The sequence below is a fragment of the Misgurnus anguillicaudatus genome, chromosome 13 (genome assembly GCF_027580225.2).
Source record: "Misgurnus anguillicaudatus chromosome 13, ASM2758022v2, whole genome shotgun sequence".
Taxonomy (NCBI): domain Eukaryota; kingdom Metazoa; phylum Chordata; class Actinopteri; order Cypriniformes; family Cobitidae; genus Misgurnus; species Misgurnus anguillicaudatus.
Window position 1 is genome coordinate 19,832,256 of NC_073349.2, and position 21,260 is coordinate 19,853,515.

Genomic DNA, 21,260 nt, shown 5'->3' on the forward strand with positions numbered 1-21,260 from the left:
AAGTAAATGCAAAGTAAGAGTATCAAAATAAGAAGCATACAGTTACAAACATCTCTTCATGTACTATATTGCACATGATTTCAAATGACATCAAACAAACCAATTTTTTTTCACATTTAAGGGGGAAATTTTCATTACCGCAACGTGTCCATGACTAGATTTTGGTTCTTTGACATAAAAATATTTATAATTAAAAAATCTAAAAAGAGCTTCAAGGCATGTTATACTATAAACATTTACAGTAAAGAAACATGTGGTATTTGGTGATAATTGGTAAATGTAGACAATAATAAGGAATATAAAAATTTTCTCATCCTCCGCAACAATTTTCAATCATTTTTAAAGCCCTCAAGGAACTAACATCTTCACAAAAAAAAATTGTTGGATAGGACATAATTGACTGTGACACTCAAGATGGCTACCAGGTAAGCAGTTCTTATTTTTTCTCTCCAGATAAAAGTTGAAATTTAGTTTGTCATAGTACCTAGACAACTTTTTAGTTCTCATTACCGAAACATGAATTTGTAACTCCATATATTTAATGTAATAACATGTTGCGGTAATTATAATTTTTGATAATGAAAATCTAAAAAATGTAAATAATTCTATAGGAAATATTTTTTTAAATCCTCAAAAAATAATGGTTAAATTAAGTTCAGACCCTAATCTCATATGTGCAAAATAAAATATTGGCTTCAATGGCTTTTTAAAAAAATCTGATGCTGGACACCTTTAAGTCTGGATTTCATGAGAATCACCAAGGGTCAAACTAGGCCAAACACCCAAATTTGTGCTTGACAATCAGAATTTACATTCATGCATATGGCGGATGATTGTATCTATACTAAAGCGACTTACAGTGTCGCTTTGGATAAAAGGTATAATAAAGGTATACATTTTTTCATCAAGATTATGAATTCAAACCCACAACCAACTCTATGCTCTACCAGTACCAACTGAGCCACAGAATGACTTCAGGAAACTATCCCTGCGGCACATATAGATATTTTAAAGCTTATTCTGTGAACACTTTACTAAATTTGCTGTTTTGAGTTGCAAAGCTTGTCAAGCTTGTTTGTAATTGTGTTTACAAGCACCACGCTTTCCCTGCACTATTGAATGCCGGTCACCTTGGCACAGGATCTCATTAGCACATGCTAATTAGCTGCCTGCTGTGTTTCTGTCTGGTGCAAGTGGGCGGTTTTGGGTCAGGGGGTGTTGTTGGAGTCTCTCTACCTTTTTCCTCGCTCAGCTGGTGTTTTAGCAGGAGATGATTACCGGTGTGGCCTGATATACCCGATAGTGTCACATCCCCTGTCATCAGGGCATAACGGTCCTCGTGGCAAAGCTCAAAGAGAAATTTCTGTAATGACAGAGTTGGAGAAGGAGAGAGAGAGTTAGGATATGGGTGGTCTAGATTGACTACTAGAGATAGTAAACTGTATATTTCGAGAGAGCATTTTCACTGTTTCTCTTGACCTCCTCGCACTGTTCATCAGATCCCCACATGCCCCAGAACAAATGGGCTTTGCCGTTTCCATATGCTACTTCTCTATGCTCCATTTCCCGTCTGAGATGGTGATGCTAGGATGCTTTCATTTTTATCTCTAAATGACACAGCCATCTGTCACACAAGGGTTGATCTCTATCACTCCGCCAACAACTGAACATCATACATATGTAAAACAACACAAAGCGGCACGGTTACAAGCTTTAATATGGTAAAACAAATGTTTATTCAGCAGCATGGTTGCATGCTTTTGCTTTAAGGGTCATGTACGCACTGTAACAATATAAAATATATTATAAAAGAGTTTTCAAAATGACAAATATCTATAGTGCATGAAACGAGAGAACATGAAAATCAAACACATATGCAAAATAAACAGGCAGCCTGCAAATTTTGTTCACATTTTCAATGAACTTTGCAATAGCAATTAACATATAAATGTGAACCCCAAACACATCAACCTGAAGCCAAACAAACATAACAGTCAAGGTCTTCACAAAAGGAAATTAGGGAATTCACACATCATTAAAGTTTAGAGCCATTAGGAGGAGGGACAGGGATGTGTTAATAGCCCTATATTGTCCTTATGTCTGTGCCTATTGATGCTAAATGAATGCTAAATGAAAATAACTCAATTAATGACTTAGGAGACAAAGCAGTTTGTCTGAATCTGCAGGAAATCTTTTAAAAGGCAATCATTTGGTATGCACGTGATAGACCTCGAAAAACACACTTTTAATACATTTTTATTTTAATTCTTTTAATAAAAGTCCATTAGGAAAAAATGAATAAAAATGGATAAATCAAACACTATTTTGTCACGGATAACCATATGGAAACCTTATTGTGACCATGAACCTCTGAGGTTAAATAGTGATCATAACCTCATGTCGCCTCCTTCCTCTTCCTCCTGCACCAGATTGTAAGGTGGCATTCTGCGCTGTTGATTATTCAGCTCCACCTGCTTTGCTGCGCTTTGTGCTCTGCTGTTACAGCGAGGGAATTCTTTTCTCATACATACTTCATGGGGTCTCCACCCCTGCTGCAGATACCACACTCCATGACATCACTAACTAGTTCAGGTTCAATGGCACCAAATATATATATATTTGTAAGTTTCCAGTTTAATTAAAGACAATACATTTTATTTTAAGGTGTATTTGCTTATAAAGTGTAAAACACACAGTTTATAAACCCTATGGGGTGGTTTCCCGGACATGGATTAGTTTAAGCCAGGACTATATAGTTTAATTAGGAAATTAATGAACATGCCTTACTAAAAACATTACTTGTGTGCTTTTTGAGGCAAAACAATGGGCACTGATGTATTTTAATATATGTCAGTGCAAGCTGTTTTCAGTTTGGACATCCCTTACATTTATTTAAGTCTAGGACTAGTCTAATCCGTGTCCGGGAAACCGCCCCTATATATCTAATTTGCTCAGCAAAACGAATGAATCTGGTCTTAGAAACTAGATCCAATTTTGTGATGAGCAATGATTGAATTTTTAAGTGAGAAAGAAGGCGGAAATGTTTGCATATAAGTCCTGTATAAGTCTATTCCTCCTAGTCTGAGGCATTTTGGAGGTGTTTGTATACTAGACCACAGTAGCTTTTTGAGTCTCCCTCAGTGCAGACATTTGATGTTGTCCCATCAAACCCAATAAACTTGTGACCTCACACCCATCAATAAATAAACTTCTGTGTGCTGTTATGACTTAATATAAAATTATCCTTTAATTTTGGTTTGAAATACAGTTTGAAAGCTTAGAATCTCTACTTTCTGGAGATATGCATCACTTTGACATATATTTTACTGTAAGAAAGTTATTTACACTTAATTTACACTATCCCCCCCCCAATTTTTTATATGATTTAATATTCACATATTTCATATTTTTCAAATATGACAAACATGGGCAAGTCTTATATCAAATGAAAGCTCTCATTCTCAGGAATTCTGCTGTTCTATAATCATAACATATCCATCAATCGTCAAATGAATAATGAGGTAAAATTGGTCTTTTGTAAATTTACGTGAAACTTGAGCGTGAACTGCCTCAGATAGCCACTAATGCTACACCATCTTTTATTTTAGGTCCTACTCTACAAAATGAGTCCATTCACAGCATTTTCTTTGGTTGTGTGCATGAATAATCCCTTGCTATTTATTGTATGTGCAAAACAAAACAAAGTACTTTTATATCAAAAATGTATTTTCACTCCCTTCAGTAAAATACGAATAACTTTTGAATTCGACATGCTAAAGAGATCATTATTTTTATGGGTGTTTAGTCTGCTGCTGGTAACAACAGAACTATCTGAAGTCTGCAAGATCATACAGAACCAGAGTTATACACTTTCAAAGAGTGTTTAGAACACACACACAAAAAAAAGAAAATTTGGTGTTTAATCTGTATGAAAAACAACCTAAATAACAATATTTGTCACAAACAGCAGCTTTTTATGTAACTTCAAAGGGTTTTTCTGTAAAATGATATAAAGAAATTGCATGTATTCCACTGTATGTGGTTATGGGTTATGGGGACACTTCAAATGTTTAGGTGGAAATTGAATACAAAAAGGGTATTATTCCTCCCTTCAGTTGGAGTAGAATGACTTTTGCATACATTATGATAGAGAAAAAAATCTTTTTTCCTCTGTAAGTTGACATTAGCTAGAATCAATCAAAAATGTCTCCAGGTTGCTGGAGCACCCAGGGCCAGAGTTATAAACTTTCAAATACAGACTTTAGAAAAAAAACCATCAAATGCGCCTTTTTATTTTTGTGTTTATTAGAGGACTGACATCACATATAACCATGTTCAGCACTTTCAACCATGTTTTATGTAATTTCAAAGGGTTTCCTGTACAATGATACCAAACTCTGCATGTGCGTATGGGAAGCTTTTGAAATTTGGTAAGCCAAATCCAGGCGGAAATCCCCAAAATAGCTTTAGAGTGTAAGAGGTTTGCTTAAAACAAACACAGACAGGGATCAAAGAGCAATTTGTTAAATAATCCAGTCATGCAAACACCTATTTTAGTTTGAGTCAAGGGGATTTTTATAAGCGTTCATGCACTATAGCCTAAAGGAAAAAATAAGACATGTCTAAGGTATTTGTCAAAAAGTAAATTAGAAATGAAACCAAAACGTAACACTTGAGGTTCTACAGTATATGAAGGACATTGCAACTAAATTGCAATAAAGGTTAGAGTGTTGTTGGGATTAAAGACAGGATGGTGCTAACTGTCCTGTTGTCATGTCTGTTGCTATTAAAAAATTGGTGAAAACAAATTAATTAGTTACTACTGGAAACAGGAAATTGCCTGGAATATACCTCTAAAGGTAAACATATTGAGAGGTAACAGAAACACGAATATGCTGTAATAATACACACGCTATTCTCAGAGGCCATAATCATTATAATGATATCATTTCAGGGTATATAAATCAAAAGCCTTGTGCAATCGGAAAATGACCCAAGACATAGCGTTGTTAAAAATAACACTCCCCTGGAATTTTGGATAAATGAATCCCAAAAAAAGTTTCCCAAAAGGTTGAGTCGTAGGGAAAGTACGTTGCAGGATCAGGATGCAAAGCGGAATGTGCGACGTCACGAGCAGCGGGCACACTGATTGGCTGTTGTGAGGCGAATATAAATCCGCAGTCTACGCTGTTCAGTCAGTCACATCAACTGGGGGATACTTGAGGTGAACTGCGTAGTTACCGAAGAAATTCGCGTATCCTCGTGTTTTAGTTAGTCGGTTTCGGTTTTTCTTTTGGTTAGTTAGTAACGTAGATATTGTGAATCATGAAGGAAAGAAGAAATGCACAGCCACTGGTTGTCAGATGTAAACTGGTGCTGGTTGGGGATGTTCAATGCGGGAAAACTGCGATGTTACAGGTTTTGGCGAAGGATTGTTATCCAGAGGTGAGTAAACGATTCATTTAATTTGAAGAAATACGGCTTTTAGTTAAAACAATGTAAGTAATATTACAGCTTCACTTTCTGTTTTAAAGTTTTTATGCATTAAGGTTATTTTTATTAGGCATGTTGATCATTTTAACGATACTTTCTTTATAACAAAATATCTATGATATCACAATTCATTGTAATTTATTTAAGCATAGTTGTCTAACAGGTCCAGTTATTATGTCTTTAAGTGCCATTATTTAATACGCAATACGTGTTAAATAATAATATATAATTATTTAGACGTGTAAATGCGATTGATCATGCACGTACTACTAACTGTATTTCTATGCATGACATACATAACGTTTTGCAGCGTCACACGCATGTTAATCAGTGTTTACATGTTTACAGACGTACGTGCCCACAGTGTTTGAGAATTACACAGCTTGCCTGGAGCTTGATGATCAGCGTGTTGAACTGAGTTTATGGGACACATCAGGTAAGATTGCCTCCAAATATTTACAACAATAACATTTGCTTGGTTATGCAAGCTGGGTAGTGTGATGATTATTTTACATGTGTGTGTGAGTCTCAACATAATTGAATGTCGTAGTGATGGCAAATGAAAATCACTTAAAGATATATTAGTGTGAGTCTGTGCTTGACTGATATACTATATGCCCTTTGAAGTGTGCTAGTGTGATGTGAAGAGAATGCTGACGTACGGTGCCGTCTCTGTGCTCTCCCAGTTAATTTTACTTTTGCATTGATGTGTAGTTAATTCAGTTCAATTGAGATTTATTTCTATTGCATTTTCACAATTTTGCAATGCAGATTAGGAGTAAATCCATGTTAGTACAGAAATATGGGAAAACTATTTGTTAAATATGTCTTAAATATTGACCAAGTAAGGCCATGTCAAAGAATGAAATTGAAGGGATGGTTTACCCAAGAATGGAAATTGTGCCATCATTTACTCGCTCTTGTGTCGTTACAAACCTGTATAATTTCTTTGTTCTGATGAACACAAAGGAAGATATTTTGAGAAATGTTTAAAACTTAACCGATCATGAGGCCTATTCACTTCCATAGTATTCTTTTTCCTACTATGGAAGTCAATGCGGCTCATGATCGATTTGGTTTCAAACATTTCTCAAATATCATCCTTTGTGGTCATCAGAACAAAGAAATGTAAACAGGTGTGCAACGACATAGGAGTGAATGAGGACAAAATTTTGATTTTTTGGATGAACTGTCCCTTTAGTGTGAAATCAATGACATCAAACTTAAATGCTCAAAATCTCATAAAAAGATTAGATAGACTTTAGCCTGGACTTCACAGGTCACATTGAAAGCAAACAAAATATTATGGCAAATTTATCCCCCTATTTTCATAAGATAAGACAATAAATGTTGTTTTGTGATCATGCTGTTATATTCATAGTAGGGATCGACCGATATGGATTTTTTTTAGTGCCGATACAGATTTTTGTTTCATCAGCCTTAGCCGATGACCGATACAGGCTGCCGATTTTCTTTAGCCGATATTTGGAGCCGATACTGCTTTTGCTCACTCAATTTACATCATAAAAATGACACAATGATGATGCCAAATGTTACAAGTCTCAATTTAGTAACATTTATTGAACTTAAAAAAACTATATTTAACAAAAAGTAAAAACAGGTGAGGGTGCTATGGAACCATGAACTATGCTCTCCACAATGACGAGGAACTCGTCAGCAAAGGATATTTATTTCTAGCATTTTACTACTACAAATATATATATAGATGAAAATTAAAACCCCGCTTTGTCCAGCTATGATCAGCTGTTAGGCCGAGCTTTCGATGTTGTCATGGAACGGTTGGTTGGTTTTAGTTACATGACCTGCAATCTCTTGCGTCTTTCCAACACTCTTGTCTGTAAATAATGCCGGAAAAAACTATCGGCGAACACAGCAGCTACATATCGGCCGATGCCGATACACATAAAACTCCAAATCGGCCAGATATATTGGCCGGCCGATATATCGGTTTATCACTAATTCATAGAACTATTTTAGTATGTGTTTCAAAAAAGTATGTGTTTTAAGTATGGGTTTCTAAATGGAAAGAGTTTCATTAGTAGAGTTTTCATTTTGAGTAGACAACCAAGCTGCATAAATGCTACAAAGTTACACTAACTTTTGTATATCTCAGATGCTAGAGAATGGCACTGCCTAAAGGCAAGGGTTCGATTGCCAGGGAGTACACAAACTCATAAAATGTAAAGCTTAAATGCAGTACAACTTATCTGCCAAATGCTTAAATTGTCATTTTAAGCACTGTGTCTGTCTTTCTGTTAGCTCCATATGCAGTCAGTAGTCTCTAATCAGAAGCTTCATGATCACTGAGGCAGTTCAAATCTCCCTACAGCTTCCCATTGTAGCCTATTGACCTGATTACAACGTGCTGTTTGTCTGCTCGGCTCATATCAAATCTCCAGTAAATGACAGAATGCATAATCTCATCTCTTTTTTGGATGTGTACTAAATGCACGTCAGCTTCAGGATCATAATTAGCACCCAGTGATGTAAGACTACTGATAGACTAGGTTTTTATCATTTATTTGTCTATTGATTTAGATCGACGGATGGTGTGGAGGAAGAGGTAGCAGTGGGATATCTATAATAAACACTAAATAAAATATGTGCTGTTAAGATGCCATAGGTCTGTGCTTGCACTGTTTGATCTGATTACTCTGCTTGGAGACAAGCCAGCCGAGAGGCAGAAAGCAGTTTAAGGGATGAGTGAGGGTTTGTATGGGAATGAGAGGGTGAAGCTAGTTTTAAGCTGATAATCTTTGTTGATACTGTAGATATACAACAATGTTCAGTGAAAATTATTCATGTCCCACTGGTTGCTTGCTTGAGCAAATATGCTAAATTTGATCAAGTCAGATTCTTCAAATGCTAAAATGTCAAAATTTCACTGACATATAATCAGTCGGTTTATGGGTTAAACTGTACATAGATTAATGCTAGGAGTGGGGAAACAATTATAATATTGATATTTAACTTTACAAAACTGCATTAATTAGAGATGCACTGATATATCGGCCATATCGGTAGCAGTGGCGGATCGTGACTGCTCATCTGAGGGGCGCAAAGTCATGTGTGTTGCTTGCATTTACAAAATATGTGTTTGTTGCATCATGTGAACCATGTGCATCACGTGTTTTGTCAAAATAAGTGCCTGCTGCACACGCGTCAAAAACGTTTATGATAAAAGAGACGCTCACGTTCACAAAATACATGCAAGACACTCCCTTAACAGTAAACTCTGATTACGCGTGTGATTATGTGAGTATCTGGCAAACACGAGTGTCTTTTTTTATCATAAACCCTTTAGACGCATCTGCAGCAGGCACTTATTTTGACAAGACACATGATCTCTCGACGCGCAGAACACATATTTTGAAAAAAAGAACCACACACATGACGGGCTACATACATGTTGTGGCGAACTTCGCATTGTGCACCCTTGAAAAAAGAATTCACCGGCGGCCAGTAATCGGTAGTTTAAAAACAGCCGATAGTCATGGCCGATATATCCTGTCAATCAAAAGAGAACAGAACAATGCAATGAATTTGACCTGTATTTAGAAAATATATAAAAAACAAAATCACAAATTTAATGTTCAATATTAATGGTCATATGAATGAATAACATTCAAAAAATGACATCTTAGTCTGAAAAAAAATCGGTATTGGCAGAAAAATGTATTATCGGTGCATAAATTACAAGGTAACATTAGGTCAAATTATGCTAAGTTATTACGCATGACCAAATTTGAAACTAAAGAACTAAGAATATATTTGCGTGAAAAATGTGATATGATGAAAGGTTTCATTATTAGTGACAAAAATAAAACAATAAATGACGTTTTATTCCAGTTTGCCCGCACATTTTTAAAATAGCTTTGCTTCTTTTATGTACAGCATGTTACCATTTTAAATAATGATAATACATATCAAGTAAAATAAAATAAAATTAACAAGTAAAACAAAAAAGGTTTGACTATCCAAAAAGTAGCCCTCCAGATTGTTTTATCTATTGTAGCCGAGGCTTCTTATTATTAGTCTTCTGTTCATTGATTGAACCGACCTCATCATTGGGCATTGAACTGCTTTATTTAGGGCTCAGAAAGAATTTGCAGGCGAAAATCAATTGTCTCTCTTAATCAGTACAGCCAATTGGAAGACCTGTAGGCTCTTAGAAGATGGCTGCTGTATTCCTAATATGGAGGGAGGCTATATTTAATTTGCATTAAGGTATTAGCTTGGGTTGAATTGTGTTTGCCATTATGCTGATGGATGTACATTTCTGCAAATATAAATTCCGCTGCATCAGTATGGGATGAGCGTGCAGGATGAAAGGTGCGTAAAAATAATGCTCCATTAGCACATTAAAACAGCCTACAGATTAATGAGCTCTCGGTCACTATTGGCAGTTGATGACAAGCAACGTAAAGGAAATGCCACAAACAGCGATGGGCCCTTTTAAGAGGGTATTCCCTGCGGGGTCATGGCCAGACCCTCACAATGAGAGGGGGGAGGTCCTTTGTTGGACTCATCAGGTTCTCTGAAGGAATCTCTGCATCTTTGGGAATGGGGGTAGGGGTGCTACAGAGAATGCTCCAGGTTTTGTTCCCATAATCTCTAATGGGATAAAGAACAGGGGCTTTCACTTTCTTTAGGTTCCTTTGTGAACGTTGACCTCTCAGCCCCTCGCTTGCTTTTACATGAGTGTGACAGCACGGAGCAGTTCCCACCGATTTGAAGAGTATACATGGGGTTGATATTTTACTGTGTCAGCTCTTTGCATCTGTGTTCAATTTAAAATGTCAACTAATACAGTATGATACCATCTAATTTTATTATTTGATACTGGTTTCATTCACATCTGGAATAATCATTAAGGCTGCGGGGCTCAACATAAAGTGGCCCGGGGCAAGCGTGAGAGACATTTGGGGCAGTAAAAAGTATTGTCATTTGCCCTATTGTGCCTGTGCTTCACCCTCAGTCACTAAAATATATTTTCATCATCAATGTATATTATTTAACATCTTGGATGCAGACATTTACTTAGGTAAAACACGACGAAAGAAACAATGCAATAACGTTGGAACATCTGTTGTATATGTATACAATTATATTTGACTTTTGAATTTGTATTTATTAATATGTAACACTGACTTTTTTTTATTGGGGCCAGACAGTGAAAATTTTGGCAGGGCAAGTGGAAACCTGAACCACCCAATCGGGCCAGTATAAAAAATATTTGTGTTGAGCCCTGAGGCTTATATCTATTCTCTAGTAAATTGAAGATGTGACACTTTATTGACAGGACCAGTTATGACTCATTCAGACAGAAGCTTAGTCATAAGCTGTGAAGATAACTGTGTCTACTAATGTTCATTTTTAAGCTGTGTCACTGTTGTTTCAATTGCTTGTTACAAACAGAGAACAAGATTTGGTACTTCAAGGCATCTGTTTACCAGAAGGAAATCATGTCTGTTTCATTAGCAAAACTTTTGCGGTATTTTCTAAATGTCGATTAAAATGATTGTGAAATGACAGCATAACTAAAACGTAATTTTTGCTTCTTACGATAAATTATTTAAAAAATCATGGCAAAGGATGTAGGTGGGTCTACATATATTTCATTATTTTTAATCAAAGAAGATGCAGTCGTGTTGTCCAAGAATTAATGCCAAGGAAGTGTGGCCACTCCCAATATGAGGTGAGCTTCTGGGAGGTTATAGTATGTGATTTTTGCATATTTAACTCTTTCCCTGCCATTGACGAGTTATCTCGTCAATCCGCAATACCGCTATTATCCACCAGGTGGCAGGTTATAAAACCCGGAAGTATCGCCCTAGGGCAAACAGCTGTATGTCCGTCTAAGTTTTGAGGATCGATCTGCATCTAATCTCTATCAAAAGTCTCAGCTTTTTGCTCAAAATTTGGTGTTTTTGAAGAAAGCTACCATACACGAGTGGTGATAAAAAAGAGAACAGAAGAAGCAGAGGGTCTGCTCTTTCATTTAATATATTGTATGTTTATATTTTTAAAGAAGAGCATTTTCTGGGAGGCATTAAACTTTTATGAAAATCATAAAAATTGCTGGTGGGGAAAGAGTTAAAGAATGATAATGTGACCTGCAAATGCCAAAAATTGTTTCAAATTTTTGTGAAGTTTTGCAATATTCCTTTTTTGATATGCCTGTATAAAACCACCTCGTGCAAGTGTAAAATTTTGTTTGCAATTAATGGGAGTTTTCGCAAAATTTCATTGGGTGTACTTTCAATTTGCGCAATTTACAAAGTAATGCAAATGCAGTTACCGTATATACCCGGATATAAGACAAGGTTTTTGAACTAAAAATAGGCTGAAAAATGGGGGGTCGTGGTCGTCTTATATTTGCGATATACAGTAGACAAAATCACAAGATTTTTATTTTCTATCTATCTTCCCAGTACCACAGTTACATACATAAATGGGCCTACATAATTATTGCATTTTTGTGGAAAGGTTATTAATTTTTGTCACTCATTCATTTCTGAACTCATTCATTGACAGAGTGCACTTTATTTTGTGACAAATTAATCCAAATAATTAATGAATTGTGTTTTTCCAATGAATTACCGGTATCACTAGAATTTTTAAATAAAATTATTTTCTGTTGAAAACCAGATTTTTTTCCAAAAAATCTATTTTTTTCCCAAAAATAAGACTGAAAAATAGGGGTTTCGTCTTTTATTCAGGGTCGTCTTATATTCGGGTATATACGGTATTGTATTTTTGAAAGTACTTGTCTATTACATCCTTCACCAAAACTTTATGCGCACACTATAGGGTTTGCATTGCATTGCAGGGTGATGCATCATAGGAAATGCAAACAAGTAAATACACCAAGCAGTTTTTTGAGAAATGCATTATACTACTAGTGTGCCTGTAACATCCAAAAAATCATATACAATCACTATCTGCTCACTTTTATGACATATTTTGTTACATATTTTGGAATTGCTGGTATAACTCCTTTATAGGATTTCTTATAGAGTCGCTAAAGGGCTTCAGCAGATGGAATGCGCTGCAATGAGCCGTGGCTTTTGTCTGTATGATACACAAAAGCAGCCCACTCCACCTCCATCTGTTCTTTGGAGGAAGACTCTCTCTGGGCCCAACAGAAAGACCATCTCGTATCAATCGCATGCACAAGCTGGCCCACTTTTCAACCAAGCTAGTACCCTCCAGGCATGGCATCTTCACGAAAGAAGCATTTAGTGCATTTGTTGCAGCGTTACACTGCTCTTTTCCCCCTTGTTTTCACGCATCACAACCCTTCCTGTCTGATTTGAAATTCTGTGTAAAGAGGCATTGCAGCATAGAAGCCTACAACTTCTACTATCAAAGACCGTTTTGATGCTGCCTTTGGTTTGTGTATTTCAAATACAGCATCAAAGTGGCCTTAATTTAAGATAATACATTTCCCAATTTATATCCTAATCATGCATTTCATACTTCTAAATACGTAAACATTAGGTATAAACGCACCTAAATGCCATGTCTGGTTAAGCTTCCGTGCCACCTTTCAAAAATGGCTGCAAGCGTTTATTTCAATAAGGTTTATGTCACAGTGTGCTTTTAATACAATGTCTGGTGTGGTCTTTGGTAGGTTCACCGTCTGAAGGTGAGACCTTGGTATTACCCTTGCTGTCTCTTTCTCTGTCTGCTTGGATGTGTCATTTGTCAAGTATAATTGAAATGGCTTCTTAGTCCCCTGTTGTACATCTTCATCGATTGCTGCATTTAGATCAGGAGCACTTGAATGCAGCATCACGTCCGGGCCTGCGTGTCCATGACTTCCCATTCGTGTAGCTAGAGGAAGTGATCTGTGTGTCAGGATGCAGGTATGCCTGCAGTGTGGCTTTCAAACTGATTCCTACCCTTTTGCACTTTTAACCTGTGAACTTTGTGAAGAAGCGAGAGAAGTTAGCTACGTAAGGGATAATGTAGAGGCAGCCGGTAGTTATTGGGAAATAAGCCCCGACAGTGTGATCAGGACCCGACGCGAAGCGGAGAAGACTAGTAATTAGATTAAAGTTAATCTTACGTTCAATGTTTGCGGAAATAAATATGAAAGAAAAAATCGATTCTGCTCTCTGAGAATTGATTTTTAATCGACCACGAGAAAAAAAACGATTAATCGAAAAATCCAGCCCTAAGTACTTCTAAAACACAATCATTTAAAGAATTGCAGAGGCATGACTTTATGAATTATTTGCAAATGTACCTCGCAAATAGGGGTAGCCTATCATGATTCTCCAAATCCTCGATTCAATTACATTTTCGATTCTAAGGTCACGATTCGGTTTTTACTTCTTTTTTTTTTCAGCCAAAATATGGTTTTACACATCTATAGAAAATATAACGCAGTTATTAATTTTCCTAATGCATGGTTGTTTGATCTTTCTTCCGTTTAAAACGTTATACATTTTGCAAAGGAGGATTTTGAGCACTTTGTTTGAAAAGCAACTTAGCACCCCCCCCCAAACCTTACTCACACAAGGATTTTTTTGTGAAGGACTTTTGATAGAGATCAGATTCAGAGCGATTTTCAAAACATACACAGAGTTTGAACCTTCCAAGAGAGCGGCACCTGGTGCATAATAGCGGAAATACGTATTGCCAGAAAAACTCGTCAATGGCGGGGAAAGAGTTAATATGTGTGTTCCCTGGGATCGTACCCACGACCTTCTGTGCTGCTAACACAGTAATCCACATTCTCAGATAATAAGTTACAAAAGCTGACACCCTTATAAAAAGTCTTCTTTTGTACCTAAAGAGTGCATATTAGTACCTAAATGTACATGTTGGTAACGTGTATTGTACATGTCTGTATGGTACCTATTAAGACCCTTGTAAAAGGATACAGCTTTTGTACCAATAAGATTGTATCATTTGAGTCAGGAATATATTGTTTGGTCAATTTCTATATCCTTGAAGACAAGCCCATCGCTAGCCTAGTTCCTGCAGTGTTCCTGTTGCTCAGTGGGTGCTAGCAATATGGGAATACATGAACTGACACAACCTTGTATACCTTGTATGCACCGTAAGATGCTTTGCTAAGAGAATCTGCCACATTTATCACAGCAATTCATTTTGCAATCGAGCATGTCAGTCTATTCACACAGCAAGTTGTTCACTGACTCATGCAAACACCCCTTTAGCTTGAAATCCGTTACATGCGAGATTCTCATTAGAAAGATGCAAGATTCATCCAGACAAATAGACTCGGCCACAACGGAGTATATAAGGCTGTTTACAGCACCCCTGTTCCTCGGTACCAAGTGGGTGGGCACTTCTCTATCAAATGATTGATAGGCAGTTAAAGGACGCCTTTATAGCAGGGTAGGAGGATGGCGCTTTGCAGATGGTTGACTCCAAGGCTGTTGCTGTGGAAACAGGGGGACTGGAGGGTAGTGCATATATGTGGGGGTGCGCGGAGGGGTGGGCGGCTTACTTAAGGATCCTGAGCAAGATGAGATGAACTGCATACCCTAGCCCTCTCTCCGGTTGCATAATCTACTGAATAAATGGAAGGAAAGAACGAGACGGACAGATCAATGAGGATTTAGAGCTCAGTTGTCATTTTCTTCTCCTTTAAAATGCCAACAGGGCAAGCAGTGAGAGGAAGGCGGTTTTAAGATATGAGCGGATCTGACTTGAAATGAAGTGAGAAATAGGAAAGCTCTACCTCTTTATCTTTGCACACTCCAGGGATAAAAGCCCCGCCCCACATTATTTGCTCTGAGATACATTAGTAAGATAGTCATATTGCACCTCATCATTGATCATTTTCTTGTCTCGTTTCAGGATCCCCATACTATGATAACGTGAGACCCCTTTGCTACAGTGACTCTGATGCAGTGCTTTTATGTTTTGACATCAGCCGCCCAGATATCTTTGACAGTGGACTTAAGAAGGTAATGTCAAGAAACCTAAATTTGATGCACTTATCTCATAATTACATAATGAAACTTTATGGGTAAGAAACAACAAATATTAAATCTTTTTTTCATATTAACTGGCACGTTTTTATCTGTTTGCAGTGGAGGACTGAGATCCTTGACTTCTGTCCCAGTACTCGTATTCTCCTTATTGGCTGCAAGACAGACCTTCGCACAGATGTCTGCACACTGATGGAGCTGTCCAATCAAAAACAAACACCCATCACTCATGAGCAGGTATAGCCAATCACTGTCACTTTCTATTCACATCAACCAAGACTGCTGCCTTCCTAAACAACATAAGCTATTATAGGTATGCCAGTGGCTAATTTCAATTTCCCCTCGCAGGGCTCTGCCATGGCCAAACAGTTGGGCGCAGAGGCTTATCTGGAATGTTCAGCCTTCACCTCTGAGAAAAGCATCCACAGCGTGTTTCGTACCGCAGCGCTGGCCTGCATCAACAAGCTTCAGCCGCTGGCCAAACCCAGCCCGACCCGTCGGCTGTCCAAACGCCTTCTCCACCTTCCCAGCAGGTCTGAGCTGCTCTCTTCCACCTTCAAGAAGGAGAAAGCAAAGAGTTGCTCCGTAATGTGAGTGGAGATTTCAGCTCCCCCCAAAAAGCTACACCATTCCCCGCGCTTTAGTCTGGGGAAGGGGGGTGGGTTCCGATTGCCACATCATTGAATTGTGGGATCCTTCCTCACCCCCCAACGAAACACCTATCAGAACAAGCGGACACCATGCTGTCCTCTATGTCCTGAGTTCTTCAACAGTGCATACCTGTTTTATCTTGCTTTTTTAAAGAGGTTCGATCATCAGCTGTCATCTAGTCACTCCTTGCTATTATCAAGCGAATTACTGTCGCACCAGTGTTATTGTGCCAGTTGAAGCTCGGAATGATTCAACTTAGTAAATAGAAAACAAATGTTTAAAAAAGGTTACAAATAATGTTTCGTACAATGTAAGCGTATAGTGTATAAATATGAGATCGCTATCTGAGATTCAAAATGAAAGACATGCATACAGTATGCACTAAAGACTCTAGCTGGAGGAATAGCTCAAGGCGTTGTGGAGCAGTGCATGAGGCCCAGGGCACGTAAAGGAGAAGGGCGGCTGCATCCGACACTGACGTTTATTTGGCATTATCATGCTGGTTTGATTGGCTGCTGTGCAGGTAAAATGTGATTATTATTATTATTTTTTTTAAAGTGGAAGCTGCCTGTTTTTGTGGGCCACCACTTATTTCTTAAAGCGATTAAGACCGAAACAGAGGGCCAAAAATATTTGCCAACCAAAGTCGATTTTCCAAACCATCACTCCCTTCACTGAAATACTCTCTGATATATGTACAAGCTTCTATTTTTAGAAGCAATAACTATCGGAGGGATTGGAGGGGTGTGACCGAGGTCCATTACAGTGATGATCTGTATCTACGACTCCTGCTGCTGTAGTGTAGGCAACCAAGAATCTGTGAACCGATCCGTGAGGTTTAAAGGCGCTCTAAGCGAATCTGTGTGACGTTACTTTTTGTTGATGTTTGAACTGTTTTCAAACAAACGGAGCGTAGCTAACTCCTCCCCTTCCCTTCTGTGCTTTCATGAACGCGCCTAACCCCCACCCCCAAATCCTTCTTGTCGTTTATTGGCTGGAACACGTTGTTTTCGTTTCTGTTGGTAGGTTTGGCCAATTTGTTTTTATTGCAGTTTGTGAAGCCTAGGCTGTCTACAGTTTGATCAGCGGACAGGCAGCAAGCAGATAGTGGGAAGATATTTGCTGTATGTAACAAAAAATGTTTTATGGTCTAAAACACGTGAATTCGCTTAGAGCACCTTTAACTCTTATCAGATCGAAATAGGCCTGATTAATCTTCTTTTATTCTCGAAAATTACCTCCTGAGATATTGTAGCACTATGTTGACGTTTTCATGAATTTATAAAATGTTATGATTTGTGATCGGACCAGCATAGATTTGTTTAGTCACACATCTATGTGATATTTTATCGTAGCATTCAGTGACCTCCAATGTCCATTCCTCTATATCCGTGCTCATATATTGACCTCCCCGCAGCAGTTCTTCCTGAAATATTTGTGGATAACCTTACCTGGAATATACCTAAAGCTTCGTGTTTTATGTGCAAAGTGCTGATTTTTAAGTCTGCTTTACACCACAAAGCAATAATAATTATTTGAGTCTGTAGAGCGGCAATAAGTAAAAAAGTAAAAAAGCCTAGTAATTAATCCGTGCTACTGCTTTGTGGACGTACGTACGTACAGTATATGTAAGTTGAAATACATCACAGCTGCTGTAAAAACAAGCAAATATATTGTGATTCTGTTATTAGGTAACATTTTCGGTCGTATTAAAACACAAATTAAACCAGTTATTGGAGTACATCACATTTGTTCCTCAGCTTTTCATAGGAATAGTAATGTTGCGTTTATGAGCATATGGGAGGTAAATGCATTAAGCTGGAAGTATAGTCCCGTTTATACGCATACGCGAGGGTCCACGTACACTGTATGCGCACCCCTAAATTTTTGTTACCGTGCATGCGGATACAAGAGACCGAATTAATGTAGACCAGAAGATGCATTGCATATTATCGCAATGTGCATGCGTTGAACATCTGTGTACACATATGAGTCAAATAAACTTCACGTATGTATGCTCACGTATGTACACGTATAAAAACAGACTATACTCTCAGTTTTAAAGCAACACCAAAGAGTTTTTATTACCTTAAAATAACGTTTCCAAAAAAGTTTCAGTCGTTCATCCACTCGAAACAGGGTGAACGGCACTTTCACATTCGCTTTGCAGCCCTCTATCGGTCAAAACCGCACTAAAAAAGTTTCCAACCGTCGGGTCGCGGTCCTGTAGTTCGAGTGAAAACTACAAAAAATTTGCTTTACGGCAGACCTACAATCCAATCAGAGCCAGCTATGCTGCAGTATTTACGACAGTGGTAATGGACAATTACGCTTCTAACCTGTAGGGGGAGCAAAGAGCAAAAACTCTTTAGTGTTGCTTTAAGGGCGGGTGGACTTGGAAGAGGATTCAGACACTGACTCGTGATAAGGGCTTTGATTTTTGTGTGTATCTGCAAGGTCAGAATGAAAACAGGCTGGCCCTGTTTATTGAAAGATATTTTTCCATTTTTACATACAAACCGTTTAGTTTGTTGTTTTTTCTCATTTCTGTACACAAATGTATCTTTTTCTCATCACAACAAATCACCAGTGATGGAAGTGGGCAGCCACTGTAATTTCTTCGCTCCAGTGGCTGTTTACAGACTCCGCCACTGTGACCGCAACTTTAATTCCTTTGCATTGTGTACAAACTGCACAAATAGAGAGAGACTTTTGGGTGATGGAGATTGCAAAAACATGTCACGTGACTGGTTGGATGTTGTAGCTGCTGATTTACTTGCAAAAATGTTTTTTTTTAAAGCTCTGGGTAATCTGAGCTTTCCAGATGATTCATCATAGATAAATGATTCTGTGCCGTCAGTCATTACACTGCCATTGCACACCGTAGCGTACGATTACACTTCAAGCATGTACTGTGGTTCCTCAGTTGTACAGATCCTGTTTTGTAATCTTTGTAAGACATGTAAAACAATGTCATGAGATTAATATTTGTTTATGTCGTGGATTGACAAATATGTGCTTGATGTAAACTTGCTTAGTCTTATTTATTTGGATTCATCGTTTGAGGTGATTATTTTACGTTTGTGTTGTACACACAGTTTTGTTTCTTAACATTATTGTTTTGAATTATTGAATTTCCCCTCTCTTTGTCTTTGCAGTAATAAAGCTTGCCTTTGTGTGGCACGCATGACTTTGAGTATTTTTTTTAGGTTGAGATATTTTGAGGCTTTTGTCTTTATTATATATATAAGAAGGTGAAGCATTAAAGGGACACTCCACTTTTTTTTGAAAATGTGCGCATTTTCCAGCTCCCCCTAGAGTTAAACATTTGATTTTTAACGTTTTGAAATCTATTCAGCTGATGTCTGGATCTGGCTCACCCTTTTTTAGCATAGCTTAGCATAATTCATTGAATCTGATTAGACCATTAGCATCGCGTTAAAAAATAACCAAAGAGTTTCAATATTTTTCCTATTTAAAACTTGACTAAAACAGTTTTTTGACTAAACTCCACCCACAGGAATACGTCAGTCGCCAGCTAAGCTAATGGCAAGCTAAACTGCTATCGAATCACAACACACTAAACAAACTACACAATCAGAACTCAATACGTATTTCTGAAGAAGGGACTTCATAGAACAAGGAAGACATCAGCCCGTTTTTAGGACAGTGAAAACAGCGCATACAGATAAGTAAATTGTGTGAAAAATACCACGTTTTTTTACAAATGAAACATGAACACATGTTATTTTGCGCACTGTAAACACAATCAAAGCTTCAAAAACACAGAAAGAAGGGAACCATTAATCTGAAAATTTGGAAACTCAAATTTAATGCTTAATTCAATAAATAAATCTGAAATATTGCTGTAGCATTACTAGAGTTTACATGTATTCATCAGAGAAATGCTAACCCATGGCACCCCTTCATTGATTGTGTGCCAGGTAGGCCATCAGATACTAGCTGACGAAAGGAAAGATCATGCCAATAAGACATCTCCATTCTTAACCACATACTTAACAGATTCATTGGTTATGCGATATGGTGCACATCTGTCTCAAGACACAACATCTGGAAGGGGGTGAAGCACAAGCTGCTGCAGTGTCCAAACGCTGCCAGAAGCCGTATGGCTGAGATGGAGACCCCAACCCAACTGCCAAAAGTGCTCACTATTAAAGCAAATGTAATCAAGTACAAAGAAGTGTAACCTATCGCACGCATGTATAATGAAATCAAAGTCTCTAAAGGCTTCCCTAACATTAGATTAAAGAACTGCTTGTAGGGCTTTTTGATACTTGGTTAGCGATGGACTACCGATGCAATATTACAAAAAATTAATTTAGTATTTTTGTGTTTTAGCTAAGCATTTTAACATTGTTAAAGGGACACTTCACTTTTTTTGAAAATATGCTGATTTTCCAGCTCCCCTAGAGTTAAACATTTGATTCTTACTGTTTTGTAATCCATTCAGCTGATCTCCGGGTTTGGCGCTAGCACTTTTAGCATAGCTTAGCACAATCCATTGAATCTGATTAGACCATTAGCATTGCGTTAAAAAATAACCAAAGAGTTTCAATATTTTTCCTATTTAAACTTGACTCTTCTGTAGTTACATCGTGAACTAAGACTGACAGAAAATTAAAAGTTGGCAGATATGGTTAGGACTAGGAAAATATCGAAACTATTTGGTTATTTTTTAGCGCGATGCTAATGGTCTAATCAGATTCAATGGATTGTGCTCAGCTATGCTAAACATGCTAGCACCAGACCCGGAGATCAGCTGAATGGATTTCAAAACGGTAAGAATAGGGTGGCCATTCATGCCAGTTTCGCCGGACACGTCCCGAACATGTTTTCGGGTTCGTTCTCCGGAAGTCGCGTTGGTCGACCGCATACATCATCAAGGTTTAATATTTCAGGTTCAATTACAGAAAAGCAACCGTTACATTACAAGGTAAGAATGAAACTACAATGATTGTGTGTCTTAAAAGAAATAAATCTTAATTTTCTAATGTGTTTTAACTGAAATGTGAGAACGCGACTTCTGGAGAACGCACCCGAAAACATGTTCGGGACGTGTCCGGCGGAACTGGCACGAATGGCCACTCTAGGTTAGAATCAAAT

At 37.7% G+C, this 21,260-nt stretch overlaps 1 protein-coding gene and 1 long non-coding RNA gene across 2 annotated transcripts in view; one reads left to right on the forward strand and one right to left on the reverse strand.

Annotated features, from left to right (window-relative positions):
• Positions 1-319: 319 nt before the first annotated feature.
• LOC129430868 (uncharacterized) overlaps positions 320-21,260 on the reverse strand; it is a 41,916-nt gene continuing 20,975 nt past the window's right edge. Inside the window, exon 3 of the long non-coding RNA XR_008639662.2 lies at positions 320-1,363. This is a non-coding gene — a long non-coding RNA (uncharacterized lncRNA). The remainder of the gene's footprint in view (positions 1,364-21,260) is intronic.
• Positions 5,183-19,319, forward strand: rnd1b (Rho family GTPase 1b). Its single transcript, XM_055188472.2, has 5 exons — positions 5,183-5,445; positions 5,842-5,929; positions 15,352-15,461; positions 15,588-15,722; positions 15,834-19,319. Exons 1-5 carry the CDS (start codon positions 5,326-5,328, stop codon positions 16,077-16,079), a joined length of 699 nt encoding a protein of 232 aa, XP_055044447.1. The 5' UTR covers positions 5,183-5,325; the 3' UTR covers positions 16,080-19,319.